This window comes from Sturnira hondurensis, unplaced genomic scaffold (genome assembly GCF_014824575.4).
Source record: "Sturnira hondurensis isolate 20B ecotype Veracruz unplaced genomic scaffold, ASM1482457v3 Scaffold0000880, whole genome shotgun sequence".
Lineage (NCBI taxonomy): Eukaryota > Metazoa > Chordata > Mammalia > Chiroptera > Phyllostomidae > Sturnira > Sturnira hondurensis.
Window position 1 is genome coordinate 4098883 of NW_028073511.1, and position 20246 is coordinate 4119128.

The window sequence follows — 20246 nt, forward strand, 5'->3', positions numbered from 1 at the left end:
GAGGCACCTTCCCTGGTCAGGGGCTGCCTCTGCTTGGGTGCAGGCAACTGACTGAGATCTGTGCCCACAGGAAAAAGTGAGTTTGGCGAAGTGTTCTTGGCTAAGGCACAGGGCCTGGAGGAGGGAGTGGCAGAGACCCTGGTGCTTGTGAAGAGCCTGCAGAGTCGGGATGAGCAGCAGCAGCTGGACTTCCGGAGAGAGTTTGAGATGTTCGGGAAGCTGAACCATGCCAACGTGGTGCGGCTCCTGGGGCTGTGTCGGGAGGCCGAGCCCCACTACATGGTGCTGGAATATGTAGACCTGGTACGTGCTGGCCAGGGACCTGGGTGTCTGAGGAGGGCAGTATTCCATCAGGGGTTGTGGGGGAGCACCATGGGAACCTCAGCTCATGTGGTCTCAGCCAAGGCCTGCTCTTGCCACTTTGAGATGCTCAGCCTCCTGTGCCCAGCCCCCCTGCCCCCCTGCCCCCGAGTCCTTCCCCCTCTACCCCCAGCTCTCTGACACCTGCCTTCCCTTGCCCAGCGCTCCCTCTGCCAGCCCTGTGTCTGGGGGTTGGTCCCACGTCCTTCTTGCCTTCTCACTCTGCACATGGCATGGGTACCTTCCAGATCCTCTTCCCTGACTCTGGTTTTCTGTGGTTTGTTACTTTTCTTTTTCCCTAGGGCTTGTCACCCCTTGAGAATGAGCTAATCAGAACTTGCTTTCCTTCCTTCCCGACATCCCCGTGTGAGGCACCAGTGTTAGCCCATGCCCAGACCTGCCCCCTTGCTCTTCATCCCCGACTCACCTAGGCCTAATTACCCCTGGTCCTCCAAAGGCTGCTTACCCAACCCTCCAGCTCTGGGGCAGGAAGGGGAGGAGTGATCCTTAATCTTCCCATCAGAAGTGTTCGCAAGTGCTTCGTGTGCGTCTCTGCTGCTGGTGTTCCCCACTATTTGCTTGTCTGTTAGATAATAAGCCCCTGGGGAAACAGGAGTCAGTAGGGGGTGTTGTGTTTTTTTCTGGAGGGCAGGGGCTTTGACAGCTGCCTGCCTGGGGGATCCTCCGAGGGTAGATATGACCGTCCTCTCTTTTTGACTAACAGCTTCTGGGAGGTGCCTCCTGTGTATTTTTTAATTCCTACTGGACTTCCCCCCCAGGGGAGGGTGGGTCCAGGCTGGGGTGGGCATTTAAGTCAAGGCTTTTCACCATCTGCCAGGCAGGTACCCTGTGAGCACCTGCTTGGTTTAAGGCTTTGGACACAATGGCCAGGTTCTGACATGACAGAGACTTGGCTTTTTCCTCAGGGAGACCTCAAACAGTTCCTGAGGATTTCTAAGAGCAAGGATGAAAAATTGAAGTCACAGCCCCTCAACACTAAGCAGAAGGTGAGGACATGGAGGGAGAAGAGGGGGGTCCCCAAGGATGGGCCAGGAGCAGGGGCGGTCATGGTAACGGATGCTGCTAATCGAGTGTTCCCAGTGGTAAGCACTTTAAATGTGTTTCCTGAGCGATTACAGTGATCAGCTTAATGTGTCACTGTCTCCATTTTGTGGATGGAGAAATTGCAACTAAGTAGCTTTGTATAGCCGTGTTGCCTTCACACAGAAGAGCTGCCCTCACCCGTGCCACGGAGCAGAGCAGTAGCCCCTGCAGGGGGCGCTGGGCCGGGTGTGTCCCCAAGTGTGTTTTCAGGCTCTGAGTGTGGAGACTTGTGAGTGGGCTGCCCGTGTTTCACCCACCGTGGTTTTCACATTTTCGCTCTCACTTTGGCTGTGTCTGTGCCGTCTTTCCTCCCGTTCTCCCGCCTTCTGGGCACGGAGCCCTGCCTGGAGCCCCAGGGTGGATTGGACCTGGGTTGAAACAGTTGGACCTGGGTTGAAGAGGGAAAACTTGCCTATCCCCGCCCACCTCAGATGAGACCTTCGGCAGCCCAGCTCCTCGTCCACGGCCTTCCCTCTTTCCTCTGAAACGGATCCACCTCCTTCCGTGCGACTGGGTACTCTGCTTCCAAGCTGACAGCAAAGTCACCTCATAAACCAGTCAAAGCCTGGGGCAGGTAGACAGACTGACCGCTAGGGCCTTTCCAGGTGGCCATTCCCTGCCTTGTAAGCTGACTCAGGTCACAGACTCTGGTGGCAGGGCAGAAAGGTACGGCTGGTTGTTTAGTCAGGTGAATGGGTCCGTGGCTGCCCCTGATCTCTCTGGGCAAGTGGCTCTGGGCCCTTCAGGCTAATGTCCTCCCAGCACAGGTGATCGACCAAGGACAAGTAACCTGATGCTCGGTAAGCCAGAGCTGGCCTCTGGATACCACACGCCTGTCTCCATCTCTGAGAAGCCATAGGATAGGACGCGCTACTTCCTGCTGGTGGGGTGTCAGGAGCCCAGAGCTCACAAATCAGGACATGCACGGGGCCAGCAGGTCTTCAGGAGCAAGCAGCCGTGGCCCTAACGGCCCCTGGGGTTGTACGACACACTGAAACTGCCAGGCCTCATTGAGGCACTGAGGATCTCGTGAGGGGCTTAGGTAAATGAGGTGCATGCGCCATACAGACTTCAGGTAGGACACAGAAAGCGAGTGAGAGGCGTGAATTACGAGATGTTGAGGACGTCCACATCCTTTAGGTGGACAGACCGACGTGGTTAATAGAGAAGGATTCCTGGTGGAGAAAGCTAGTTGAGTTCAGTCCTCAAGGACAGGAAGTCGTTGAATGGCAGGAAGGGGTTGGACTCAGGAGAGAGGGGAGTCAAGGTAGGTTTTCTGTGGCTGGCGTAGGGACGCGGGCTGGCAGGAAGTCAGTTACCCCTGTCATGTGACCTGAGGCTGTACGTGGCCCAAAGTCATCACCACCTTTGCTAAAGATCTCTCCCACGCTTTTTCAAAAGCACACCTGGAATTTGTTGGGGGAGCTTCAGTCAGGTGGGTTCCACTCTCTAAGGGCAGTATTCTGCATCTGATGGGGTGGGGATGGGGTTGCTTTTTAAAAAAGTTGATTTCTGGGGCACACCTCACTCAGCCTGAAGGAGTCAGAAAATCTGAAGGTAGGTCTGAGGACTCACATTTTTCAAACAACCTTTTCGGCTGATTTGTGAGCTCATTAAAGTTCAAGGAGTCCTTGTATAGGACAATGATTTTTGAAATGTGTTTTCATTAGGATCTCTTGTAAGAAGTGCATTTTAATCATGACCCATGCGTACACACACATAAACTAAAATGAAACTTTCACAACTGTATTTGATGTACTTAATGTTTCCTAGCCTTTTTTGATTATTATTTTCATTGTGCTTTTTCCATCACCATTTATTCCCCTTGTACCCTCGCGTGCACCCCCCCCCCACTGATGGTCAGCACACCAGTGTCCAAATCCGTGACTCCTGTTTCTTTTTTGTTCAATCCTACCCCCTACACCCCAGCCCAGCCTACTTTTTTTAACCCACAGAATTGGTTTTGAGACCTATATGGGTCTTAATCAGTAGTTTAAAAAATACTGCTCTTTGGGGATTCCATGAAAATGACAACTTCTTAGGAAATGTGTCCTAAAACTTGTAGATACTTGCTTTTTCTTATGCTGGTAATTGAGTGAGCTACTGTGTCAATGTGCCTAAGAATCCGGGAGAATGGAAGGAGGAAGAGTTAAGTTTTAAAGGGAGGTGGGGTGGTAGGCGGGGTGCTCCTTGGCCAGCTGGAGCTGGAACCAGAGTGCTGTACATGGTGTGGGTGGGTGGGGGCGCCCCGGAGGATTTCGGGATAGCAGTGGAGTAGTGATAGAAATCAGACACTGACCCTGAGCGGAAGCATAATTGCAGGTGATGCTTGTTAGAGTAGCTGCTAAGATGATGGAGATTATTTGAAGTTAGAGAGCTGTAACCTCTGATTTCTCACTGGATCACCTGTAAGCTGATGGCAGACGAGGAGCAGGGTCAGCCTCGCACACCTGGTGGATAGTGCTCTATGCAGTCCGGTGCTGGGACCTGTGGGGGGCCATGGAAAGCCTGTTGTGAGCGGAGCACGGTAGTGTCACAGCGGATCAGCTGGAGCCTGGGCAAGCCCTCGGAGTATCGAAGTTGGAAAGGAAGGGGCGGGGGCGGTCTTCATAACAGTATCTGAAGCAGTCCTGTGGCCGCCTGGTGGTGGCTTGCCCAGCAGCAGGGAAACGCTTGATTGGCTTGGGTCAATTCCTTGGGATTCCCTCGTACTGTCCTCACTTAGCAGCATTCCCAGCAGCACCGCTTCTCTGGAAAGACAGCGAGTTAGTCACCATGCCAGACCCACTCTCTTCTGTTTGCCGTCACTGGCAGCAGAGTGAGAGCAGACTGGGGGGTGGCCGCTGTGATGAGGGCACGTTACGAAAGCCTTTGTCTGCCCCTCACAGATACCAGGTGAGGCCCAGAGATGCCCTGGGGTTCTGAAGCCTGAAGTGGAGGCCGTTCACTACAGTGGTCACCTGGCCCTTCGGTAGAACGCCCCAGTGGCCCTTGGGTCATTCCCAGGGTGGCAGTCGGGGGGCTGTTTTGGGAGTGTGGCCTCTACGTTCCCCTGGAGATGCAGTGCAGGACTCTGTACCCCCGGGGCTTGGTAACCCTGATATATCTCTTCCCCTGACCTCTTTAACCCCCCTCACTGCTGAACGCGTTTGGTTGGAAGCTATTTGGAGGTTTTGTGTCTTGTCTTTTTTTAAATATATTTTATCAATTATGCCATTATAGTTGTCCCATTCTCTCCCTTCATTCCCCCCCACCCTGCACACCCCTTCCCACCCACCTTTCCCCCCTTTAGTTAATGTCCATGTGTCATAAGTTCTTTAGCTTCTCCATTTCCCACACTACTCTTGCCCTCCCCCTGTCTGTTTTCTCCCTACCATCTATGCTACTTATTCTCTGTGCCTTTTCCCCCTCTCTCCTCCTCCCACTCCCCTGTTGGTAACCCTCCATGTGATCTCCATTTCTGTGGCTCTGCTCCTGTTTTAGGTGTCCACTTAGTTTGCTTTTGTTTTAGATGTGGTTGTTAATAACTGTGAGTTTGCTGTCCTTTCACTGTTCATATTTTTTAACTACTTTTTCTTAGATAAGTCCCTTTAACATTTCTTATAGTAAGGGCTTGGTGATGATGAACTCCTTGAACTTGACTTTATCTGAGAAGCACTTTATCTGCCCTTCCGTTCTAAATGAAAGCTTTGCTGGATAGAGCAATCTTGGATGTAGGTCTTTGGATTTCATGACTTGGAATACTTCTTTCCAGCTCCTTCTTGCCTGTAAGGTCTCTTTTGAGAAATCAGCTGACAGTCTGATGGGAACTCCTTTGTAGGTGACTGTCCCCTTATCCCTTGCTGCTTCTAGGATTCTCTCCTTCATTTTAATCTTGACTAATGTAATTATGATGTGCCTTGGTGTGTTCCCTCTTGGGTCCAACTTTTTTGGGACTCTCTGAGCTTCCTGGATTTCCTGGAAGTCTATTTCCTTTGCCAGATTGGGGAAGTTCTCCTTTATTATAAGTTCAAATAAGTTTTCCACTTGTTGCTCTTCCTCTTCCCCTTCTGGTACCCCTATAATTTGGATGTTGGAACGTTTAAAGATGTCCTGGAGGTTCTTAAGCCTGTCCTCATTTTTTTTGAATTCCTGTTTCTTCATTCTTTTATGTTTGGTTGTTTCTTCCTCCTGGTCCACTCCATTGATTTGAGTCCCAGTTTTCTTTCCAGCACTATTGGATCCCTGTGCATTTTCCTTCATTTCACTCAGTGTAGCCTTCATTTTTCATCTTTATTTTGCGGCCAAAATCAACCAGTTCTGTGAGCATCCTAATCACCAGTGTTTTGAACTGTGCATCTGTTAGGTTGGCTATCTCCTGGTTGCTTAGAAGTTTTGGCTCTGGGGCTTTGAGCTGTTCTTCTTGAGCCATAATGTTTTGGTCTGTTCGTGCCTGTTACATATGAGGGGTGGAGCCCTAGGTGTTCACCAGGGCGGGGTAACCCGGTAGCTGGGCTGTGGAGCTGTATGTGGGGGCCGGGTCCGAGAGGGCGCAAAGGTGCTTCTTTTGTGTGCTCTCAGATTTCAGTCCCCCCTGCCGCTTCCCCTAAGTCAGCACCTTTTCAGTCAGTGCTTTTAGCCTTTATTTCCCGTCACTGGGGCCCTGGGTTGCACGGTCTGTCTTGCTGCCCATTTTTGCCTAGTTTATCTGCACACGAATCTGTGACCTTGGTGAGCCCCGTGCCGCCTGTGCTCCCAGGTCTGGCTGCCACTGCCTTTTCCTGCCTCGACCCCTTTCTGCTGGCTGCCGACTCCACCCCTCTTACCGGTCTGGTTAAATGGTTGTCGGACTTCCATACAGTTCGATTTTCTGTCTGTTCTGGTTGTGTTTTTATTTCTGAATCTTTGTTGTCCTTAATTTTGGTTGTGCGAGGAGGCACAGTGTGTCCATCTTGGCCAGAAGTCTCTGTGTCTTCTCTTTTGATAAAGAAAGTGCACTGAGAAGGTGAGATTTTTCCCAACTCCCTGTGGTGTCTGTCCTTTGATCAGCAAGCACCTCTGTGTATGCCGTGCCTGTCAGTACGCTGTGTAGAGGGTCCAGGTTGGTGGCGGTGTTTTGGGTCGGTGCTGCCTAGTAGAATTTCCCGCAGTGAGGGGAGTGTTCACATCTACTGCTGTCCGAGGCGGTAATCATTAGCCGCATATGGCTGCTGAGCACTTAGAATGTGGCTAGAGCCACTGAGAAATGGAATTTTAATTTTATTAACTTTCAGTTAACTCAAACAGCCACATGGGGCTAAGGGATACTATGTTGGACAGCACAGGTTTAGAACATTGTGTTTTAAACATTTTTTGACTGACACCCACTGTAGCAAAACTCTCATTTTATGTCACAACCCAATGTTTGGTATAGTTACATGTTTTAAAAATGAAAAATGTTATAAATGATATCCTTATTAAGTAATAGACCCTGATATTTCCCATTCTATTTTTTTAATGCTGATGAAACCAAACTGAATTGGCTTCATGTCTTTGGAGGTGAGCCCTCTCAGCTCAGCTCCTCTGCCAGACTTCCCGTGACCCTGGGAGCCAGGCTGGTGCAGCTGCTCAGAGCCCCGGGTGGCCCTGGGCGAAGCTGAAGGGCCAGACTGAAGCCAGCACCCCGCCTCTGGGCTCACCAAGGGGCCGACAGCCCTCCCGTGCCCCCAACACCAGTGATGGGACCTGGGGGCGGTGTTGAGAAAAGAGGCAGGCTTCGATATTAGGGTATAAAGTCTAGGATGAGATTGTAGGCTGAGGATGAGCCCCGCCTCACAAAGTGTGAGTGAGGAAGAGGCAGCCGGCCTCCCTCAGGGGTCCAGCACACGACACGTGTTCCTGTTCCCTTCTCTCAGATTGGGTGTTCTCCTTGCACTAGGCAACCTGGCACTAGCTCTTCTGCTGCTTCCATTCACTTCCCCTCCTCCCGAATTTCAGGAACTAAATCACATTAACCATAATCTTTGGATAATCTATAACATACTCATTATTGGTCCATACACGGGGTGCTTTTACTTACTTAGTTATTGTTTTATTTCTACTTTTTTTTAACTTGTAGAGAGAAGGAAAGGGAGGAAGAAGGAGGAGAGGGAGAGAAACATCGATGTGTGAGAGAGATGATCAGTTGCCTCTCGAGCGCCCCCAGCTGGGGACCTGGCCCACGGTGGAATATCCGGACTGGAATTTTAATGGTGACTTTTCAGTTCGCAGGCCTGCGCTTAATCCACTGAGCTATACACCAGCCAGGGCTTACTTTTCATATATTTTTTTGACCATGAGAGATAAGTTGGGGGCAGACTTTTGACCTTTTGCCAGCAACGGGTTAAGTGATATCTTATTGGGCCTTGGCATATATTTCCTTGATAACTGAGGATTGGTTTTTGGTGCCGTTCCTCCACGACTGCGTTTCTGTGATGGGTGGCTTCTCCCTGACAGACCCTGGGGATGAGCCCGTACGGCAGAGGCAGCACACAGCTGGTCTGTAACTGTTCAATGATCGTCCACAGGCCCAGGGATCTCTCTGCATTTCTGTTGCCTTGTTTTTATCAGCAAACGCTACAGGTCCCATGTGTCCCTCAGTGGTTGCTCCCAGTGTCTGGAGCAGGTGACAGAGGCATGGGGGCCACAGGCCTTTCCAAGTGCTCTCCTGGTGCTCCGGCTCCACCGCTGTTTAACCTGGGGCACCTCCTTCTGGGCGGTGGCGGCCTTCTGTGCGCGTAAGTCTTGTCTCTTGTCTAGACGGTCCTTTCACTAGGAGCCCTACTGTGCCACATCCCATCACATCTTGCCAGCACCCAGCTGCGCATGGGTACAGTAGACGCTCAATGAATGTTTGTCTAGTGCATTGATATGTACTTAAAAAGTATCAGTATAACTTCATTATAATTACATTCAATATGTTCTATACAGTGTTATATATAATATATTCACATGGCTCAAAATTTTAAAAGGATATCAGTGAACTATATTTTTAACTCTCTTACACTTTGGAAAATAGCTTGTCATTGTTTTGTAGAGCTACAGATACAGTCCATGACCCACAAGTAGGTATCGTAAAGAAATTCATGCAGACTTTCAGCCAAGATGGAGGCATGGGTAGACAACACTGTGCCTCCTTGAACAACCAAAATTAAGGACAACAAAAATTTAGAAACAAAAAAGTACCCAGAACTGACAGAAAATTGAACTGTACGGAAGTCCGACAGCCATTCATCCAGACCAGTACAAGGGGTGGAGTTGGTGGCCGGTGGAGAGGGGTTGTGGCAGGAAAAAGTGGTGGTTGGCAGAACCCAGGCTCAGGGTAGCAACAAGCAGACCCAGTGAGGCATGCAAGGCAGCCGGCTGACCGCAGGCACACATTCGTGCACAGATAAACCAGGCGAAACTGGGGAGCAAGACAGACTGCGCAAACCAGGACCCCAGCATGGGGGAAATAAAGCCTCAAAACACCGACCGAAAACACCTGTGGGGGTTGAGGTGCCAGAGAAACTCCCAGCCTCACAGGAGAGTTTGTTGGAGAGGCCCAGAGGGTCCTAGAATGTATACAAACCCACCCACCTGGGAATCAGCACCAGAAGGGCCCAATTTGCTTGTGGGAAGCAGCAGAAGGGACTGAAATCCAAGAGAGAGCAGAGCAAGCACCATTGTTCCCTCTTGGATCCTACCCCCACGTACAGTAGCACAACCCAGCAACTGGGTTGCCACGCTCTGGTGAACAGCTAAGGCTTCACCCCTCATACATAACAGGCACGACCAGACCCACCCCCCCAAAAATGGCTCAAGTGGAATAACAGATCAAAGCCCCAGAGCAAATACTTTTAAGTGACCAAGAGATAGCCAACCTATCAGATGCATAGTTCAAAGCACTGGTGATCAGGATGCTCACAGAATTGGTTGATTTTGGTCACAAATTAGAAGAAAAAAATGAAGGCTATACTAAGTGAAATGATGGAAAATGCACAGGGAATCAGTAATGATGGGAACAAAACTGGGACTCAGATCAATGAAGTGGACCAGAAGGAAGAAAGAAAGAACCAAACAAACAGAAAAGAATGAAGAAACGAATTCAAACAAATGAGGACAGGCTTAGGAACCTCCAGGACATCTTTAAACCTTCCAATATCCAAGTTATAGGGGTACCAGAGGGGGAAGAGAAAGAGCAACAAACAACTGGAAAACTTACTTGAACAAATAATAAAGGAGAACTTCCTCAATCTGGCAAAGGAAATAGACTTCCAGGAAATCGAGGAAGCTCAGAGAGTCCCAAAGAAGTTGGACCCAAGAAGGAGCACACCAAGGCACATCATACTTACATTAGCCAAGATTAAAATGAAGGAGAGAATCCTGAAACAGCAAGAGATAAGGGGACAGTCACCTACAAAGGAGTTCCCATCAGACTGTCAGCTGATTTCTCAAAAGAGACCTTCCAGGCAAGAAGGGGCTGGAAAGAAGTATTCCAAGTCATGAAATCCAAAGACCTACATCCAAGATTGCTTTATACAGCAAAGCTTTCATTTAGAATGGAAGGGCAGAGGACTTCCGCCAAGATGGAGGCATAGGTGGAAACACTGTGCCTTCTCCCACAGCCAAGTTTGAATACAACAAAGGTTTGGAGAACAAAGACACACCCAAGACCAGAAAATTGAATTATACGGAAGTCCGACAACTATGAACCATTCAACGGGGACGGTAAGAGGGACGGAGCCAGCAGCGGAGCAGGGTCGGTCAGGACAGATCCCCTGACCTAGGCGAGCAGGCAGCCCGGAACCAGTCGGGGTGTGGGGCAGACTGACCGCGATCACACATTCGCGCATAGTGAGATGGACCGCGCAGGCCCCAGGGTGCGAACCCAGTGGCGGAGGGCTGACGGTGGTGGCACACTCGAGTGCAGTGGAACGAAACACGTGGGCCCAGTGACGGTGGGGGCCGCGGCGGCAGACACACACCATAGTTCCTCTTTGACCCCGCCCCCACATACAGCGTCACAACCCAGCGACTTAGTTGCCCTGCTCTAGTGAACACCTTAGGGCTCCGATCCTGCTATGGAACAGGCACAAACAGCCCAAAAGATGGTTCAAGAAGAACTCAAAGTCCCAGAGCCAATAACTCTCAGCGACCAAGAAATTGCCAGCCTCTCAGAAGCACAATTCAAGACACTGTTTATCAGGATGCTCACAGAACTGGTTGATTATAGTCACAAATTAGAGGAACATATGAAGGCTAAACTAATAGAAATGAAGGGAGATGTCCAGGAAACCAATAGCGATGGAAAGGAAACTGGGACTCAAATNACAGTAAAATTACAACAAACTCACAGTTATTAACAACCGCACCTAAAACAAAAGCAAACTAAGCAAACAACTAGATCAGGAACAGAACTACAGAAATGGAGATCACATGAGGGTTGGCAACAGGAGTGGGAGGAGGAGAGAGGGGAAAAGTTACGGAGAATAAGCATAGATGGTAGGTAGAAAATAGACAGGAGGAGGGCAGGAGTAATGTGAGAAATGGAGAAGCTAAAGAACTTAGGACACATGGACATGAACTAAAGGGGAATGTGGGTGGGAAGGGGTGTGCAGGGTGGAGGGGAATGAAAGGGGGGAAATGGGACAACTGTAATGGCATAATCAATGAAATATATTTTTAAAAAAAATATGTGGCACAACAACAACAACAAAAAAATTCATGCACGTGCACGTGACCCGAAAGAGCAGTCAGAGCAGCACGGTTCTTAATAGCTTCGGGGGACCCCAAATATCCATTGGCATTAAAATGAGTGAATTATGGTGTATTTAGGATGAAAACTCAGTATAGTGGTACCCGCGCCTCTGCCCCCCTCCCCCGCCCCCTAGAAAAGGGTGGCTGTCGCAGTGCTGAGTCGAAGCATCAGGCACAGAAAGGGCACACTGTGTGCTTCCAGCCTTGCCTGGTTCCAAATGGGCCAAACTGAACTATGTGGTTTAGGGATGTATGTGTCATGGTAAAACCAGAAAGACTAGCCCAGAAATTAAGATGAAGTGAGGATAGTGCTTACCTCCTGTGGGGAGGGGGCACATATGATGAGCAAGGAGCCCTTAGAGGGTTTTTGGGGTGCTAGCATTCTCGGGTTTGTTTTTTTTTAACTTAGTGATTGTTACCTGGGTGTGAGCTTTATAATTATTTGGCAAAGTGCACGTACATTTATTTGATGAGCTTTTCTCTGTGTAGTTTTCCATTTAAACAATATAAACTGGCCCTGGTTGGTGTAGCTTAGTGGATTGAGCACGGGCCTATGAACGAAGGGGTCGAGGTTCGATTCCCAGTCAGGGCACATGCCTGGGTTGCAGGCCACTTTCCAGTGGGGGACACATGAGAGGCAACCATACATTAATATTTCTCTCCCTCTCTCCTTCCCTTCCCCTCTAAAAATAAATGAATAAAATCTTAAAAACAAAACAAAAACCACTATAAACTGTAAGTTGTTTTTCCTTCTCTCTAGCTTCCAGCTCCCCTCCTTGGAGGCAACCAATCATGTGTTGTGGGTTAACACATGCAGAAATTTTATGTTTTTTTTATATACAACTAGCAGAAAGTAAGTAAGTTTGAAGTGAAAAAGAAAATGAACAACCCATAAAGACGTAAGCCACAACTCATGCCGTTATTTTTCACAAGCAGTTACCATGCGCTCTCCTCACCCATGTGCCCCTCCTTGGTCTCGCACCTGCTGTGTCTCCACGTGGTTCCAGGAGCTTAATTTCGTTTGATTCTGTTCTGACAACCCGCCGAGGCAGGCATTCTTATCCCCCGGTTTACAGAGGAGGAAACTGAAGCTCTTGTGCCTTTGCTCTGTGGCTTCCCAAGCACCACGCTGACAGCGTTGAGACCCCACTAAGGGTTTTGTCTGGGACGGTCACCTCGATCCCCTACACCCGGGTGCTTTGACCAGCTCCTCTCTTGCTCCAGGTGGCCCTGTGCACCCAGGTGGCCCTGGGCATGGAGCACCTGTCCAACAACCGCTTCGTGCACAAGGACCTGGCTGCTCGAAACTGCCTGGTCAGTGCCCAGAGACAGGTGAAGGTGTCGGCCCTGGGGCTCAGCAAGGACGTGTATAATAGGTAGGACATGGGAGGGGAGGGACGGGGTGGGGCAAGGGGCAGAGGGCAGATGTGGGAGGTGTGAGGAGGGGTTTAGTGTCTGCCTAGTCTGAAGTCCGAAAGCCCAGGAAGGGCATAGACTTCCTGTCCTCTCTTTGAGGTGCAGTAGGCACCCCGGCCAGGGGGCCACAGGTCCCTGCCATTCATACATTTTTCTCGTGATGAAAAATTATACATCTTTTTAAAATAACTAGTCACATTTTATAACAGTTTATGTTATTTAACTATTCATATGATTCCTTCTATATTCCTTCTACTTCCTGAATTCNAAGTCCGAAAGCCCAGGAAGGGCATAGACTTCCTGTCCTCTCTTCAAGGTGCAGTAGGCACCCCGGCCAGGGGGCCACAGGTCCCTGCCATTCATACATTTTTCTCGTGATGAAAAATTATACATCTTTTTAAAATAACTAGTCACATTTTATAACAGTTTATGTTATTTAACTATTCATATGATTCCTTCTATATTCCTTCTACTTCCTGAATTCAGGAATTATTTTGAAGCCTAAGACTTAAAGCTCAGCACCCACGGCCAGAGGTTGCTCTGGAAAACCCACACAAACTACACAGCGCCTCTGGGGACTTCCCCTCGGGTCACCCCAGTCCTGAGTCACCCCAGTTGGTCTGATTATTGCTTTAGTCATCATTTATCACTAGTAAGGCTTTTTAAATTTGCTTGCCATTTAACTTGGGTTTTTTTCATGTTTTTAAAACTAATAACAAAAGTATGTATGATTATTAGCTTTTTGGTTTTTATTGAAACATAGGCAAAGTTTGATTCTCAATGGAGTTTTAGCTGTCAGACCCCATGTGGATACCTCCAGATTTCATCGAGTACACCTCTGTGCTCAGCATAAATGTCCCCAATTTCTCTGAGTGCCCTGATGTAGGAAAGTTGGGTTCTAGCCAGGATGAGACTGGGGAGGAATGGTCTGTGTTCACCCCGAGCCAGCCCACCCCGAGCCCCAGCCCCACTGTGGTATCTTCTGCAGTGAGTACTACCACTTCCGCCAGGCCTGGGTGCCTCTGCGCTGGATGTCCCCTGAGGCCGTCCTGGAGGGCGACTTCTCCACCAAGTCTGATGTCTGGGCCTACGGCGTGCTGATGTGGGAGGTGTTCACCCATGGAGAGATGCCGCACGCTGGGCAGGCTGACGACGAAGTGCTGGCAGGTAGGCAGCTGAGTTCCCAAGGGACCATTCCAAATGTTCTCTAGGTAGAGAGTTTGCTCACAGTCCGGGGGCCAGCTCAGCCTGCCTTCCCTCGGGGCTGGTTTTAGCAGGAATACCAATATGGCACTGCTGTTGAAATACTGGTTGGTAAACAGCTGTTGCCGCCAGTGCCTGCTCTAGCCGCTGACGCTTGTGCACGGACCCCACTGCAGCCCCCGTGCATTGGTTGCCTCCTGTGCTGTGTGGACCCTGCCTGGACCAGCCCCACAGATGTGGGGCTAGGGGAGTTATCCCCTTTGGTTGCAGGATACTTGCAGTATCAGAGCCCAGCCACCCTGGCCAGCAACCCCCCCCAAGTCGCCCTCCAGTGGCTGTCTATGGGAACTGTAGGCTCCAAAGAGTATTGGCCAGGGGCTTGGTTAAAAGTTTGACTAACACTCTTCCCACCATTTTCCTGCAGACTTGCAGGCTGGGAAGGCCAAACTCCCACAGCCCGAGGGCTGCCCTTCCAAGCTCTACCGGCTGATGCAGCGCTGCTGGGCCCTCAGCCCCAAGGACAGGCCCTCGTTCAGTGAGATCGCCAACACCCTGGGAGACAGCCCCGCAGAGAGCAAGCCATGAGGAGGGAGCCCAGGGCAGGCTGTGCCTCAGGATCCATGGGCAGGGGAGGACCTCTTGAAGGGTGCCTGCAGCATGATGGGCAAGACCCCTGTCCTCCTTGGCCCTAGGGGCCCTGGCACCATAGGCATTGCTTAGGTCTGGGCAGGGCCTGGGATTTCCTCCTCTTTCTTACCCTCAGCCTTTGGGGAAGCTGACTGGGACCCAGACTGGGTGACTAGGGCCTTGGGCTGGGCAGCTTTCTGTGCCACCCTTTCCCCCTTCAGGGACAATGTGGTGCCTCAGGTAACCCCAGTTTCTGGCCTGAGTCTCCTCCCTTTGACCAGGTCCCATTCTGTCACTCACCTGCCAACTTTGCTGAGGGAGGCTAGGCTGGAGATGAGTTGGGTTTGAGGGGTATTCCTTAATATACTCAAATTCCCGAGTAGTTCTGGCCCACGGGGCCCACCTCGGGGTCTACGCCAGGACCGGGAGGACACGCCAGTGTGTCGTCCTCGCATGGACTTGTGCACGATGACCATACCCGTGCCTCCTCCCCACCCCTCTCTCCTTTCCTCATCCTAAGTGCCTGGCAGATGAAGGAGTTTTCAGGAGCTTTTGACATTATAGAACCCGCCCTTTTTGTATGCACCGTGGGCGGCTTTTGTATGTACTTGCAGCGTAGGGTGGGTGGGTTTGGGAGGGAGGGTGCACCCTGGAGGAGATGGGGGCAGGGAGCCATCCCTGCCTCACACCTTTATTGTTGTTGTTGTTTGTGTTTGTTTGTTTTTTTTACACTCGCTGCTCTCAATAAAAAAGTCTTTTTTACAACCTGCTTCTGAGGCTTATTCTCTGCTGTTGCCTACGAATCATGTCCCGTCTTCCCTTGCCTATCAGAAGGGGCCGTGTGCCTTCGTGAAACCTGCTGAGGCCCGGACTGGAATCAATGGTAGACACTGAGCCTTCCCTCTGGTCTGTGGAGCAGTCGAGAATGTGGGCTCCAGGGGCAAGGCCACCTCTTGTCCACGGGGCCGTGTGTTGCTCTCTGCCAGCTACTTACTCTGTGTTGTCTGGCCTAGTCCTCGTGATCAGGTGGGCCAGAGGAAGTGTGAAGGAGGACAAGTTAGAGGAAGACTGGAGGAGTTGTTAGTGACAGATTCAGGCCTCAGAATCCCTTAAAGTCTCTAGATGTATAATATGAGATCCCTAAAAATTGAATAAATTCCCACCTGTTACTCATTTTATTAAAAACAACAATTCTGGGAGGGAGATGGAGTGGATAGGAGCCAGCGAAGAGGTGATGCTTGATGCCCTGTTGCTCCAGGCCCCGCGGCTGATTGGCCTCCTGCCCCTTCTCTGCTGAGACCTGTGTCATCAGTTACATCCTACCTGAGGCCTGGTTCCCCATCCTAGAGAAGTGAGCCCTCAGCTCTGAAATTGCTCTGGTTCATTTTTTTTGTCACCACACTTCTCAGTAATGAAAATAGCAGCCAATATTGACTGAATACTTGCTCCGTGCCAGTCACTTTGCGAAGCATTTAACATGCATTATTTCATTTCATCTCTGCCACTGCTCCGTCAGCCAGATGGTATTGTTCCCATTTCACAAATTAGAAAACAGCCTCAAGGAGGCCAGGTAGTTTCCCCAGGGTCACGCAGCTAGTACTTGAGCCACTTACTTGTTGATGGACAGTGTGCTGCATCCTTCCGGAAGAAAGCCCAAGAACAATTTCTCTGCAGCAATGTTTGTCAAACTGTGGGTTGCAACCAGCACTTTAAAACTATGAAACATGATAGAAATGATCTTTTACAAAATTTTGTAATATTTGATACTTGTTTGTGTATCTTGGGTTGTGTTATTAGTCAACTTTTGGGTTGGTGATCCTGCTTAATAACTCCCAGCTCTCAGTCACTTACAGCAGCAGTTTGCAGATTTTTCTCCCTCCTGGATCTGGAGGTAGGAAGGTTCAGCTGATCTGGGAGGGACCTAGCTGAGTTCAGTGGGGCTCAGCTCTAGGCTGTAGGACTGATTTGGGTCTACCCTGCTGGTCCCAGAGCACGCTCTCACAGAGTAGCAGGAGCACAGAAACCAAGCTATGTCATGCAAACACATTTTTAAAACCACAAGTCTGTTAACATTTTATTGGCCAAGGTATGTCACGTGTTGAAACCAAAGAGCAGTGGTAGTAATATGCCAAAAGTAATATGGCAAAGGGTGTGGATGTCTAATTCCAACACGGGGTCTAAAGAATTGGGAGCAAAAATCTAATTCACCACTGATTGCAACATAAAAATGATTTCTCAATGTGTGTTGTACTCAGAAGCTTTGGGAAGGCACTACTCTTGAAGGTCAAATGAATCACCAATCCTTTTCTCATTCCTGGTCTTCCTTGACCATTGCACAGTAGCTAACACCGCCGGCCACATCTGTCTTTTCGACCTTCCTCTCTTTTTTTTTAAAAGATTTTATTTATTTATCTTTAGAGGGGAAGGTAAGGAGAGAAATATCAATGTATGGTTGCCTCTTGTGTGTCCCCTGCTGGGAACTGGCCTGCAACCCAGGCATGTGCCCTGACTGGGAATCGAACCGCGATCGTGTGGTTCGCAGGCCCCTTCCTCTCTTGACTTTGCTATTGGTGTGCCACGTCTGCCTTCTCTGACAAGGCCTCCTCCAGCCCCGGCTGAGGCTCCCTTCTTCTACCAGCCCCAGAGGTGGCTATTCTGAATTCTGTCCCTGGCCTTTCTATGCGCTCCCCTGCAGGAATCTCATCTCACCTCATGTGGCTTTACTTGGCCCTTTAAGTGTGGACAGTTCCCAAAGCATGAACTGCAATTCCAGCCTCTCCCTCCAGCTCTGGACACATAACCCCCCATTTCCTACAGGGCATTTTCCTCTGCTTGTTTCTGTGGGCCCAAACAATTTACCAAAACTTCTGGCCAGGTGCTCTCTCCATTAATGGTATGACTGTCTGGAGGATAGTCACCCTTATTCAAAAGTCTCAGTCTATCATCTGAGTACCCCACTCCCCATACCTGAAGCCAAGATCTATTTATTCTACCTCTTTTCTGTTTCTATCTTTGCTTAATTTTAAGAGAAATAAAATTGTATAGAAGTCACACTGATCATGGAATAAGTCCAATGGTACAGACTTATGTAACGCAAAGGACACATTCCGTTGGTCCCTCTCGTCACCAGCAGTGGTAAACGTTAGTGTCTGGAGCCTGGCTGTGCAGGCTTTCTTTCCCTGGGCGCGCTGATGCACCTCCCCTCTTCCTTTCCATTCCCTCAAAGCTGAGATTACAGTTCAGACCTCTTTTCTTCTATGTGTAGGTACACGAGTAAAGGTTAACGCCAAATAAAAAGTCGTATTTAATTGTGTGTGTAACAGTAATTTTTTTTAAAACACTCAATTTTTGTTCTGATGTTCAAGTGATAAAAATCAGGAGAAAGAAAGAGCGAGGTGGACCTGTGGTACGAGGGGATCTGGCTAGAATCTCGATGCCCTTTGGGGGAGTGCTTCATGGTCTGGGGTGGATGCGAGCTTCCCTCTTCCAGGGGGCTACGGTACTTCAGCCTTATCAGAGAAGCACCAAACTCACATTCCAGAGAGGCCAGACGAGACTTAGCTCAGTGGGCTGTATGGAGTCCATCGTGGACCTGAGAGCAGATGCCTTCTACGGCTACCATTTGACCCAGTTCTAGGCCATAGTGCTTCTGTAGACATGCCAGCCTGGAGTTGCTAAAAATTCCAGTTTTTTAAAGAGAGGCTGGATATTCAGATTTTTGTGTAAAATATGTTTTAAAAATATATAGTCCAAACAAAACACATCTTTTCAAAGGGACTATTATGTAAGTATATGATTGCCTAACCATTATGATGTACGCCTGAAACTAACAGAATAATCTTGAATGGAAACTGATTGAGAAATAAAACACATCTATGAACCAATTTTTGGTTTTGACTTTATCCGCAGCAACAGTTTTGACTTTGGAACCTGCAGGCATCCGGCATAGTGTGGGTGTGGGCTCCCCTGCCCAGTGGTGACAAAGGGCTGTGAAGATGGAAGCTGTCCCAAGCTGGTGGGCCATTGACAGTGGTGTGCAGTGGCCCAGGGGTTGGGTGAAATCCGAGGGCAGACTATATTCAAAGGGAAGCTGGGAACTGTTCGCCACCTCTTGGATGTGGCAGGCAGCAGTTGTCCTCTGGGGTGCCACTGCTGAGGGTATCTAAATTAGGGTCTCACACAGAAAAGTCTTTAGAAGCTAGACAGGAATGGACCGCAGGGCTGCGATGGTAAAACTCTGCTGTTCAGATAAATTGCAGTCCCAAGCACCATCTGTGGCCCCTGAAGCCCTTTTGGAAGCTATTTATTTGACCTGTTCTTCCTCTTGAGCAAACACATTCTATATATTTAACTACCTGTTGTGCAGACTAAATTAGGAAAAGAAAAAACCCTTTAAATACCATTGGAAAGTGGAGAAGAGGCAGGCTCTTAATTCCTGTGTAGGGATTTCATGAACAAGTCTGTTTTTAATATAGGGGTGTGTGTGTGTGTGTGTATGTATGTATGTATACCCATGTCTCACAAAACACTTGAACATTATTTCAGCATTTCTCAGTTGTTGGACCGTAACTCCCAGTAAGATACACAGTTGACATTGTCATCTAGTGCACACACACTGAACCATATGAAATCCATACTATCCCACCTTCTTGCCCTATAAAAGGCAATTATGTATGGTTCAACCTAAACATAATGCAAACAAAAATTTTATGCAACCATATTTACCCTTGCTTTTTGCAATACCCATTCATTTTCAATTCTAGTTGCAGGATACTAAATTCATTTCACTATCACTTAATTTTCACAGCAACTTTTAAGGTGGGAATAATCACCCTCTCCCATCCTATTGAATACAAAAGGATGTTTATCCCAGAGAGGCAGCGATGGCCCCAAGTAGGTCCTATTAACTATTCACTGACCACTTTGTGATTTAGTCTTTATCTCATTTAATCTGCTTTAAGAATCTCATGGGATGGGTACCCATAATAAGGAGTATGAAGCTTTGAGAGGCCAGACACTTGTTTCTGGCACAGGGTTAGGAAGAGAAAGATTCCTGCTTTGAATAATGTCTGTAACAACAAAGCTTACGGTATTTTCAATGTCTTGGAGCTTAGACTCACCCTGAACCTGGCCTTCGCAGCACCCTAGTTCTTTTTCTTTTCCTAGGAGCCTTCCAAAGAAGGGTGTGTGTGGGGGGCTTGCTTGTTGCTTAAACTTTCTGCCTGGCTACTTTTTCCCAGGCCTCTGCACTGGCTGAAGGCGGTGGGCTTTATCCCTGGAACCACCGAGAGGTGGTTCCTAGCCCAACCCGCAGCTGGAAGTCTTCACCGATCTCCCTCTCTACTCCCTGCCCCCATCTGGGACCGGAGGCCGACTGTCTCCCCGGTCTTTTACAGATGTACTTCTGCTAACCCCCGCCCCCGCCCTAGTATTGAAGATGATGAATGAGGACCGGGGAATCGACCTAATGGGACAGTGTCGTCGCCTTGAAAAGAAAGAGAAAGGAAGTGTGTGTCTGGGGGGAAAGGTTGGAGCCCAGTGGCGAGGCGAGGAGGTCCCTGGACACCAGGGACCAAGCCCCCGCTATTCGTCCGGTAACTTTGCCGCCCTCAGGAAGGCATGGGTAAATGCTTTAATTCCTGCACTCCCGTGGAATGTGGGCTGTATTACATCATTTACCGCAACCCGCACAATGCACTCAGGAACTGCCCCAGTGCTTGCTTCCAGCCCTTCCAGTGCCGAACTCCCAGTATCGCTCCCTGTCCTCCGCAAGACTGCGCTCCAGTCCCCTCCTGGGCTTC

General features: G+C 49.4%; 1 protein-coding gene across 2 annotated transcripts in view; it reads left to right on the forward strand.

Annotated features, from left to right (window-relative positions):
- The window catches only part of PTK7 (protein tyrosine kinase 7 (inactive)), a 64729-nt gene extending 49640 nt beyond the window's left edge, over positions 1–15089 (forward strand). For both annotated transcript variants that reach the window (XM_037053282.1, XM_037053290.1), the window contains exons 16-20: positions 71–303; positions 1287–1367; positions 12424–12575; positions 13604–13782; positions 14243–15089. In XM_037053282.1, the coding sequence (XP_036909177.1) occupies positions 71–303; positions 1287–1367; positions 12424–12575; positions 13604–13782; positions 14243–14403 (806 nt within the window). In that variant the 3' untranslated portion in view covers positions 14404–15089. The remainder of the gene's footprint in view (positions 1–70; positions 304–1286; positions 1368–12423; positions 12576–13603; positions 13783–14242) is intronic.
- Positions 15090–20246: the final 5157 nt, after the last annotated feature.